The 12,001-nt window shown below is 35.5% G+C and overlaps 1 protein-coding gene across 2 annotated transcripts; it reads left to right on the plus strand.

Moving 5' to 3' along the window:
* LOC107624507 lies at positions 4,735–9,197 on the plus strand. Of its 2 annotated transcripts, XR_001616915.2 has the most exons (3): positions 4,737–5,343; positions 5,482–5,700; positions 8,983–9,197. XR_001616915.2 is itself a non-coding variant. In XM_021113558.1 (2 exons), exons 1-2 carry the CDS (start codon positions 5,059–5,061, stop codon positions 5,518–5,520), a joined length of 324 nt encoding a protein of 107 aa, XP_020969217.1. In that variant the 5' UTR covers positions 4,735–5,058; the 3' UTR covers positions 5,521–5,700. The 2 variants fall into 2 exon arrangements, 1 of the variants encoding a protein (XP_020969217.1); XM_021113558.1 differs by lacking the exon at positions 8,983–9,197 and having other exon boundaries at positions 4,735–5,343.

Here is a 12,001-nt window from a genome sequence, read left to right on the forward strand (position 1 = left end):
TGTTCTTTAGCTTCTCTTAGCTTTCTCTTCAAGGTCCTTTCAGGTTCAGGATCAGCTTGAACAAGTATGCCTTTATCTTTGTTCCTACTCATATGAAAGAGAAGAGAACAAGAAAGTAGGGAATCCTCTATGTCACAGTATAGAGATTCCTTGAGGTGTCAGAGGAAAAGAAGAATAGAAGGAGGAGGTAGATAGAAGAGAATTCGAACATATAAAGAAGGAGGGAGTTCGAATCGCACCTTGAGGAAGAGTGTTAGTCCTTTAAATAGAAGGATGTGAGAAGAGGGGAAGAATTTTCGAAAATAAAGTAAAATATTTTGAAATAATTAAAAGAAATTTTGAAAAATTGATTGATGATTTTCGAAAACTAAAATTGGGAAAGAAATTAAGTGATTTTTGAAAAAGATTTTGAAATTAGAAATCAAAAAGATATGATTGAGAGTTAATTTTGAAAAAGATGTGATTGAGAAGATATGATTGAGAAGATATGATTGAAGATCAATTTAAAAAGAGAAAGTTTTAAAATCAAAGTTGATTACTTGACTAACAAGAAATTAAAGGATATGATTCTTAAAATTTAAAATTTGATCCTTTCTTAATAGGCAAGTAACAACTTGAAAATTTTGAAGTAAATCTTTAATTATAACAAAGATTTTCGAAAATAAATGGAAAGAAATTGATTTTGAAGAGATATGATTGAAAAGATATGATTTGAAAAAGATTTGATTTTGAAAAATTATGAAGATTTGAAAAAAAAAATCTAAATTAAAATCGAAATCTTCCCTCTAGTGTCATCCTGGTGTTAAACGCCCAGAATGGCATCCATTCTGGCGTTTAACGCCCACAATCTTACCTTTTTGGGCGTTAAACGCCCAGCCAGGTACCCTGGCTGGCGTTTAAACGCCAGTTTTCCTTCTTCACTGGGCGTTTTGAACGCCCAGCTTTTTCTGTTTGATTCCTCTGCTGAATGTTCTGAATCTTCAATTCTCTGTCTTATTAGCTTGAAAAGACACAATTTTAAAAATATTTTTGAATTTTTTTAATGATGAGAAATAACAAAAAATGCAACTAAGATCAAATGAACAATGCAAGCAAGACACCAAACTTAGAAATTTTGTATTGGAGGTTTTAACAAATTGAGAATGCATAAGAAAAACAACAAAACACACAAAATAGGAGAATTTAAAGATCAGAGCACTGAAATCATCAAGAACAACTTGAAGATCAATGAAGAACAATATGTATAAATTCGAAAAATGCAAGAAGAGTAAAAACATGCAATTGACACCAAACTTAAAAATTGACACTAGACTCAAACAAGAAACATAAAATATTTTTGATTTTTATGGTTGTATAAATTTTTTTTTTGTGATTTTCGAAAATTATATGGAAAAGAAAATAAAGAGAATAAAAAATTTTAATAAGAATTCCAGGAATCATGCAATGTTAGTCTAAAGCTTTAGTCTAAAAAGATTAAGCAGGGCATTACATTCAGCAGCTAAATTGATGAGAATCAATCAGCTTTTGTGATGATAAGAACATCACCTTGAAACTCTAGAATCCAATCTTAAAAATTCTGAAAAGTACCTAATCTAAGCAACAAGATGAACCGTCAGTTGTCCAAACTTGAAACAATCCCCGGCAACGGCGCCAAAAACTTGGTATGCGAAGTTGTGATCATCAATAATGGCACCAAAGGACTTGGAGCTCTTAAACGTGAATCACACTTTGTCACAATTCCGCACAACTAACCAGCAAGTGCACTGGGTCGTCCAAGTAATACCTTACGTGAGTAAGGGTCGATCCCACGGAGACTGTCGGCTTGAAGCAAGCTATGGTCACCTTGTAAATCTCAGTCAGGCAAATTCAGATGCTGATGGAGAATTGATAATTAAAAGATAAATTAAACATAAAATAAAGATAGAGATAGTTATGTAATTCATTGGTAGGAATTTCAGATAAGCGTATGAAGATGCTTTGTTCCTCCTGAATCTCTGCTTTCCTATTGCCTTCTTCCAATCATTCATACTCCTTTCCATGGCAAGCTTTATGTTGGGCATCACCGTTGTCAATGGCTACTTCCCGTCCTCTCAGTGAAAACGTTCTAAATGCGCTGTCATCGCACGGCTAATCATCTGTCGATTCTCGATCATGCTGGAATAGGATCCATTGATCCTTTTGCGTCTGTCACACGCCCAACAATCGCGAGTTTGAAGCTCGTCACAGTCATCCCTTCCCAGATCCTACTCAGAATACCACAGACAAGGTTTAGACATTCCAGATCTCAGGAATGGCCGCCAATATTTCTAGCCTATACCACGAAGGTTCCAATCTTAGATTAGAAACCCAAGAGATACGCATTCAAGCCATTGCTAGTAGAACAGAGGTGGTTGTCAAGCACATGTTCATAGGTGAGAATGATGATGAGTGTCACAGATCATCACATTCATCAAGTTGAAGAACGAATGAATATCTTAGAGAAGAAGTAGGCATGAATTGAATAGAAAAATAATAGTACTTTGTATTAATTCATGAAGGACAGCAGAGCTCCACACCTTAATCTATGGTGTGTAGAAACTCCACCGTTGAAAATACAAAAGTGATAATGGTGTAAGCATGGCCGAATGGTCAGCCTCCAAGGTCTAGGGACTAAACGTCCAAAGATGTGTGTACAAATACAATAGTAAAAGGTCCTATTTATAGAGAACTAGTAGCCTAGGGTTACAGAAATAAGTAATTAATGCAGAAATCTTCTTCCGGGCCCACTTGGTGTGTGCTTGGGCTGAGCATTGAAGCTTCCATGTGTAGAGACTTTTCTTGGAGTTAAACGCCAGCTTTTGTGCCAGTTTGGGCGTTTAACTCCAGCTTTTGTGCCAGTTTTGGAGTTAAACGCCAGAATTCTTGAGCTGAATTGGAGCGCCGGTTTGGGCCAACAAATCTTGAGCAAAATATGGACTATTATATATTGTTGGAAAGCCCAGGATGTCTACTTTCCAACGCAATTGAGACCGTGCCAATTGGGATTCTGTAGCTCCAGAAAATCCACTTCGAGTGCAGGAAGGTCAGAATCCAACAGCATCTGCAGTCCTTTTTCAACCTCTGAATCAGATTTTTGCTCAAGTCCCTCAATTTCAGCCAGAAAATACTTAAAATCACAGAAAAATACACAAACTCATAGTAAAGTCCAGAATTGTGATTTTTATTTAAAAACTAATCAAAATATAATAAAAACTAATTAAAATATACTAAACATACTAAAAATAATGCCAAAAAGTGTATAAATTATCCGCTCATCAAGTACCAAGAGATCAGGCTGGACAACTTTAGCAGTTCCTTCGATTTCTTGTATTCCTTCCATTTTTGCATGCTTCCTTTCCATCCTCTAAGCCATTTCTGCCCTATAAACCCTGAAATCAATTAACACACATATCAAGGCATTGAATGGTAATAAGAGGGAGTTAATAATTAGCAATTTTAAGGCCAAAGAAGCATGTTTTCAATCAAAGCACAGAATTAGGAAGGAAAATGTAAAACATGAAATTTACATGAACAAGTGTGAGAATAGTGGATAAAATCCACTCAATTAAGCACAAGATGTACCACGGAATAGTGGTGCATCAAATATCCCCACACTTAAACATAGCATGTCCTCATGCTAAGCTCAAGAGAAACTATAAGAGTGAAGATGAATGGTAAAACTTATGAAATGCAACCTATCTATATGAAAGCAACTAAATGCAAAAATACTTCTACCTACTTGGTGAAAAGTAAATAAATCTTTCAAGAACAAATATGAACTGGATTTCACTAATTCAAATCATAAAAAATGAAGTACAAATAGACTTGCAAGAAGAAGATAGCTCATGAAAGCCGGGAACAAGGAATCGAGCATCGAACCCTCACTGGAAGTGTATACACTCTAATTGCTCAGGTGTTTGAGGTTCGATTCTCTCAATTCTCTACTAATCTTGCTTTCTAAGGCTTGCTCTTCTTCTACCAATCAACAAAAGTTTAATGCACAAATACACAAATCAAGAGGTCTTTTAAGGGTTGTAATGGGGTTAGGGTTAAGGTAGGATTGTATTTGGTTAAGTGGACTAAAATCTGAATCCTTAATTAACCTAAACTTCTCACCTAACTTAGGACAATCCATGTAATCATAATATAAAGCCTAACTACCCATTAATTATGTTTTCCACATATTCATGCATCTGAATTTAATTGAAATTATAATTTTGATAATTGAAAAAAATAGAAGAATTGTATAATTTAATTTAAATAAATTCTATTTTGAATGAATTATGTTATTAATTTGAACTCCTAGAAATTATTTATTAGAAATGATTAGTTTGATTTTTATAAATACTTTAAGTTTAAGTTAATTAATGTTCAAGTACAATTTTTATTATAATTAGCTATTTTTTAAATTGAAACTAAAGTTTCGGAGATAGAAAAATAATGAAAAGTTATCATTTAATTTGAATAACTAATATTGAGCTAAACCATATTTTATAAAAAGGTGATTAATATATTTATTTTATATTTTAAATTAAAAATAATTGATTGAACTTAACAATATGATGATAAATAATGTTCCTAAATATTTTTAATAGAGTATATTTGATTTTAAAATTACTCTACCCTTCAATTTTATCAAAATATCTATTCATATCTATCTATATTCTTTTATAAAATCCCTAATTCCTAAACCTAAATTCCCAAATTGAATCAGAAACCCTAATTCCCAAATCCTAGTAACCCTAACCCTAATGTTTTCCTTTCCTCAGTCTCTGAACGCAGCCTCCACCCCCCTTTCTTCCTAAACACAACACACAAACAAAAGAAAGAAACGCAGAGAGAAAGAGCACGAAGAGCAGAGAAAAGAGAGACGGAAGGGATGCTGCTCCGCTGCCGCCATGACGTGACCGCCGGACCGCCGTCATCGTCAGCGTTCCCCAACCTTGCCCGGACTGCAGCGCCTCCTGTCGGCCGTCCGTGGAGCTGCGAAGAGTATCGCCGTCGAAGTCACACCATCGCAGAAGGAACGAGGGGAGGGAGATGAGCCCGAACCAGGGGCGGGAGGAAGAAGGCGTCGCTGTGGCTCCCGTTGCCGTCGCCGTTCGTGCTCTGTCGTCGCTGCCGTTCCATGGAGACGCGTCGCCATCGCTGAGTGATGGAGGAAAAGGACGCACGAGAGGAGCCGCTGCTGCTGGGTTGCTGTTCTGCCACCGTCGCTGTCACGTGATGGAGGAGGAAGTTGCTCTGCCACCATCTGAGCTTGCTGTTGCAAATGCCTATACCGCTGCCGTAGTTTCTTCGTTCTGTTATTACTTTCTAATTGTTGTAAGACATTCTTGCTGTTATCTCAATTTGAATTAGCCTTGAATTTTCATAATTGTTCCTTTTATCCGTTTTGAATTCAACGTTCTTGCTTGCTGCCGTGGTCACCTTACATTGCCGCTGCCTCCATTTCTGCCGTAGATGCCCTCGGCGCTGCCACTAGAAGGTCGTCGGGGTTAGTTAGAGCTGCCGTTCTGATTCTGCCGCAGCTTGTCCGTGTTCCTGCTCGTCCCTGTTCTCCGTTCAGCCTTCGCCAGAGCACTGTCATCGGAGAAACACTACTGAAACCGGGCCAGATTCACCGGTAATGCTACTTATTGTGGTTGCTGCTGTTCTGATCTCTGTGGGTTCGACATTGAGGTAGGGATTTAACGTTTTTAATTTAGAATGCCTAGAAAGTTATTGGATAAGTGCAAATTGTTAACAATGGTTAAGAATTTCTTAATTAACATGAATGACTTGAAATACATTTGAAATTAGTTAGTCGTTGTGAATATTCTGAGCTGTGATTGAACTTAGATGCTGTTGTGAATAATGATTAATTTAGTGTAACTTATTAAATTGAAATATGCCGAGTTAATTGTTGAACAACTGTTGAATGGATAATTGATGAATTGAGTTTGGATTGCTGCTGTGAATGTAATTGGTTTTGTTGTTATGAGAGACTAATTGATAGAAATAAGCTTGGTTTGAGGTTGTGAAATTTGGATTATTGAATTCAGGTTATGGCTGTGAATGTCTTTGGGCTTTGTTGTGAGTGTTTGAAGTTGTAATTGATATTGTTTTCTCTGATATGGATGGAATTGTTGAAAAGTTCTGACTCTATGTGATTATACTGAATTAGTTGAGTTATGTGGCTGGAATTATGATTGGAATGAATGAGATTTTTGATTGGAACTTTGGTTGGATTCGTTGATTATGTGAAATTGAATTATAAATTGTTTGATGAGAGATTATTGTGATTTCGGTATTTTGATAGGTCAAATTGAAATTGTTGCTGTTGAGTTGGTTTACTGTAATGGACTTAGTTAGTGATTAACTGAAGTTGGGCTTAAGGAATAATTGGAAGACTGAATCTTAAAATGTTGAACTAGTTGCTGAAAATCTGATTTTTGAAATTAAAAGATGACTTTGGAAGTAAATCAGTTATTCAACGATAATCAAAATGATATGAGAGTAAAGGCTGAGTAAATTATAATAAAAGTTGTTGTTGGGATTCAATTTTGAGAAGTTTGAATTAACTATAGAACTAGTTATGATTTTTTCAAAGTTAAAATGTAAAACTTGATTTTCTGCAGTACTTTTAAATGAAGCCGGAGATTTTGAAAATCTATAACTAATTCTGTAATGATTGGAATTGCGTGGGACCAAGTCTGGATTAAGCTTTGGAATATAGGAAGCTGGACTGGTGAATTTGAGGCTTTTTCATTAAGTTTATGATTTATGATAAATTTTTGAATTAGGAATGTCAAATCTGGTTTTCTGCAGAACGCTTAATACAGTAGCAACTTGTTTCCTCTATTAGAAATTCTCCAGTTTGAATTTTGAAATGGAGCCAATTTTAAATGAAAATATGGTCCCAGTAATTTAATTTCATAAAAATTTAGAATTGTTAGAGTTGTGGTTTTAAAGATATGGATTTTTAAAGTAAGATGTATTATGCAGTAATAATCAGGTTTTGTTTTCTAAGTCAGTAACTTTGAGCCTTTATAATTTTTAATTCTGGAATGATATTGAGACACAACTAATTGGAGGTGAAAGTTGAGTATGTTTAGTATATATGATTTAAATTTCAGGGTTTTTCATATTTTAATAAGTGAGTTATGGGACTTGGAAGAGGTTGTGTTCAATGATTTGTAAAACAGATTTCAGCAGAAAATTACCTAACTTCCAAGCTACGTAACTCCTTCATTAAAAATGGTATGACCTTGGAACTAATTGAGAAAGAAATTTGGATAAGTTATGTTTAACCACATTAATTTTGAAGGTGGTTGGATTTAATTTGGATTTTATATGAAATTTTGAATGTTGTACGCTGCTGCTGTCTTCCGGTTTTAAGACACTACAGAGCAGTCACGATTTTGCTTATATTTCCGAAGCTAGAGCCAGCAAAAAATTGTAATTTTTGGTTTAATAGAAAGCTTAATCCGAGACGGTCGCATGGATACAAGGTTTGCACAATTCCGAATTCGTTTGATATTTTAAAAATAAAACTGAAATTAGATTGCCAATGTTGTTTTGGTGATTACTTGGATATGGAATTTGAGAAATAGATTTTCTATACTATTATCAAATGTTTTTGAGAATATATTTTTGTGGCCATTGTTGAAAAAGGTTTGATGAGATTTTGAGAAAGAGGGAACCCGTAAGGGTGGTTAAGTCCGAGTTTTAGGGGAGGTGCTGTCAAAATTTTATAAAAATCTGAGGTTTTATTCGAAAAGTCATTTTAAAAGATTTGAACTTGAAAAATTATATTATTTGCATTTTATCTAAATAAGAGAAGAATTATACTATTTTGAATTTGGAATTATCAAGGAAAGGTTTATGTTTCAAGTTTGAATTATTTAAGAAAGGAATTATGTTTTGAATTCAATTTAATGTGAAAAGAGTTATGTTTTGGGCTTGGAATAAAGGATTACTTTTCAGGAGTTTGGTGAATTTTATAATATTTGAATCCAAATGATAAAGAGAAATAGTTTGAGCTAAGATGTTGTAAAAGTGAAAGATGTGAAGTTTGTATAGTATGATTGAATTTGTATCGTATAATTGAACAGAGAAAGAAAGAGGTACTGCATAAGAATGTGAAAATGATGATGAATAATGATAATGAGAATGATTATGTAATGATCTGCTGCGTGAAGGCAGTCAGATAGATAGTGGTATGACCACAGAATATTTTCCAGTGTTACACAGCTATTAAGAGCTGTACCTGCAACTGATAACCTGGGATCACTTGCAGAGGATATTAATTCATACATGGCTAGAATGCCGTACCTGTAAGGCAAGGATTGCTTACAAAGAATATGATTTCATACACGGCTGGAATGCCACCACCTTTAAGGCAGAGTTTGCTTACAGAGGATATGACGCATACGTCGGTTAGTGAGAACTGTTCCTATGATGACTGGAAAACCATACCCGTTTCAGCTGCTTCGGGTTACATCGGGAGCGGGTAGAAACTGACAGATGAGCTCATTACTTGCACTAGGGCTAGACATGCATCATCCTTGTTTGCGCATCTGCATTTGATTGGGTTTCCTCGTTGTACTCCCCTGTGATTGTGCTATTTGCCTTGCTGTGACTTGTTTGTGCTGAATTGAATCTCTTGTTAGTGCTATTAGTTGGTGAATGTATAATGATGATTAAGAATTGACATTGTGATTGAAAATTTACTATGTGGTTGAGAAATGCTTAAAGTGACCAGTTTTATATTTTGGAATTTGTTTTGAGCTTAGATTTTTGAAAGAGGTAAATAATTAGTTAAAGTAAAACCAAGAATAGTATTTTCAAAAAGGTTTGATAAAAATATAGTTTCCTTGAGTATGTTAATTATTTGCATGTTAACCATTACTTTTACGGCATTCCCATTCCCTATTGAGAACGTGTAGTTTGTTCTCACTCCAAAATCTTCCACCCTTTCAGTGATACAGGTTCGAAGACTCAGTTTGAAGCTGCGGGCGATTGTTAGACCTTATTTATGAGTTAAGTTTATGAATTGAGTTGCTTTCATAGAATTCCCTCGCCTTTGTTGTTTAAGATTTTATTTTATAAAGAGGGATAGGAGTTGTATCTAAGTTACACTTGAATTTGTTTGTATAATATTTACTAATAATTATATGATTATTATTATTTGGTGATGCTTGATATATGATTTGATAAATAAAAACAAAGTTTTCTGGCATTTTCTACTAAAACTGAAACACGATTTCGAACTAAAGGCTCAATATTAAATAGTTAATAAGGAAAACAGGTCAGTAACGCCTTACTTTTGGTACGATCATGACGTATTGGAAGTTGGGTCGTTACATCCTCAAGCAAAAGATAAAAGAGTTTTGACTATGCAAGGATTGAAAGAAACAACAAAGAAGAAATCTTTACTTAGGGGTCTTGCATCATCCTACTCACTGGGGTCACTTTGTTTCATTCAATTAGTCATGGCTCCTGAACTTATATGAGTTCTCTGCATAAGCTACTTGCCCAACTATAACTCGGTTGATTCAGTGAGACTCTTTTCTTATTGCACTGTTATATCATCCTCAACTTATTTTCTTACTTCTTTCAGAGTTTTCTTATTTCATTTGAGCTTAGTGTCTTGTCTTGAGGCGGGTTTTTATCTTAAGCTTTCAATCAACAATCTCAAACCAGTTGGTTTAAGTTGTTAGGTGTTCAAACACCCCTTCGAATTTACTTGCTCAAGCCTCATTCCTCAACACATTCATACTACAGGCATGTAACATGAAATTATCTTTGAATAGTGATGTCTAGCACCTCTTTGGGTTACTAAATATTTTGTTGCAAGGATACTCTTGATACTGGGTTTTCAATTGATAATCTAGAGTTGTTAACTCAAGTTTCCAAGTGATGAAGCACCCTGCAGATTTACTTACCCAAGTATGTCCTTGAATACAAACACCACAGACACATATTCAAAGTTTAGTCATTGATGGCTAGCTTCTTTATTTGTTTTCCTCTTGTTTCATTTCTCTGTTTTTGCTCTTGTTAAGGATCTTTGTTCACCACATTTTTAGAGTCACAACATATCTAACCACCAGTTCTCAAGCAACCATCTTAGTCTCTTCGATTTCTTAAGCCACAATCTAATCATAATAACAATCTGTGCACTACCATGTTCATAAGACTTATCTATTCCTTCTAGGCTAGACTTTTCTTTGTTTTTGTTCATAACAATCCTTTTATTGAATTTAAAAGAATTGAAACAAGCAAACATTCTAAGTAAATGGGTGATACACAAACAAACAACCAAACATAAAAGTGCATATTATGCAAAACATGAAAATTTAGAAGGCACATCATTTTTCAGACATGCTTCTTCCTTATTTACTAAAGTTATGAAAGAAACTTCACCACCTTTAGTTTTTGTGTCATTTCCCTTTGCTTGACTCCCCTTTCTTCTCTTTATTCTTTGGTTCTTGTTTTTTTTTCTTCCTTGTTTCCTCTTGTTGTTTTCTAGGCTGATCTTCCTCTTCCGAGAGTCCGGCACTCATCAATCTTTGCTTCATTCTTTCCTTATTTCTTTTTGCTCTTACCAATTGCGCCTCTCCTAGTTCAGTGACATATGGATATGGTTTGAGCTCTCGATTCAATACGGGCATGCTGGCAGTTAAGTATCTGAGCTTGGCTTGAGTATCTATATTAAATTCAACCCTATCTACGTGCCTGGCCTCTCCGGCTGTATGATATAGATTTTTTTAGTGCACCAAGTCTTGGAGGTATCCCTCATGCTGAACTTGTTGTTGAGACATTTTTTGGAAGGACTCTTAAAATTGAGTGAACTGTTTCCTTTGCTGATCTAGTAATCTTGATTGAAATTCTCTTTGTTGATCCATCATTCTCAGCTGGAACTCCTCTTGTTGCTATTGAGCCTTCATATATTGTTGAGATATTCCCTCAATAGCACTCTGAATTCGACTTAGATCAAATGTGTTCGGAGCTTGTCCCTCTTCCAATTGTGTTCCCCTCTTTCTTTTCTGAGGTCTTCTTTGACTCTGAGTGCCAATGACAAATTCCATCCTTTGCTTGGTGATCGGCTTGCCTTCTTTCACCCAGTCCATGTCTTCTTCTTCAAAAAGCACCCTTGATTTCTTGCATAGACGCAATATAGTGCTTGGGTGGCCGAGTCTAGTTCGTTTGCTGTTGTCTTCAGCTGTCTCTTGAATACTATCTGCAATAATCTGTGGAACGTTTATTTCTCCTCCCTTTATTATGCAATGTATCATAATTGCTCTCTTTATTGTGACTTCCGAACTGTTTCCAGTGGGGGAGATTGATCTTTTCACTATTTCAGTCCAACCCTTGCCTTCAGGTGAGAGATCACTTCTTCTCAAGTGGCACGGATTCCTTTTTGAATCTCTCACCCAATCTGTGCCTATCAGACATATGTCATTCACTATATCTTCAAAGTTGATTTTGCCCTTCATTCTTTATTCGTAACTAGGCTCTTTGAATGGTATTGATCTTATCTGTAGAACTCTCATGATTGATGTAGGGCTGAAATCCACTGCTACTCCCCTTACATAGCTTTTGTATGGGGGGGCTGCTTTTGCTTTCCCTAACTGCATTTGAGTAGAATTTCCATACAAGAGTTGCACTCACTTTTGTGAAGGGGTCACAAAGGAGTTCCCAACTTCTTTTTTGGATCACTTCTCTTATTGTAGGGCACTCATCTTTCCCCAATTTGAATCCTATCTCCGGGATGACTTCTTTTTCTTCTATCCACCCATGATATTTAATCTCATAGAATTGAGATTTAAATCTTTTTTTTTATCATAAGTGGGTGGCTCAGCCGGTTGCTTGCCTTTTCTTCTCTTAGCATTTGGTGAAGAGGCCATCGAGTGTAACTGAAAAGGCCGAATCCACACGAAACTTGGAATGGTGCTTTTCCTCAAGCACAAAAAAAAAATCTGTGAGCAAGGCTAAGAAG

Source organism: Arachis ipaensis, chromosome B10, assembly GCF_000816755.2.
Source record: "Arachis ipaensis cultivar K30076 chromosome B10, Araip1.1, whole genome shotgun sequence".
Lineage (NCBI taxonomy): Eukaryota > Viridiplantae > Streptophyta > Magnoliopsida > Fabales > Fabaceae > Arachis > Arachis ipaensis.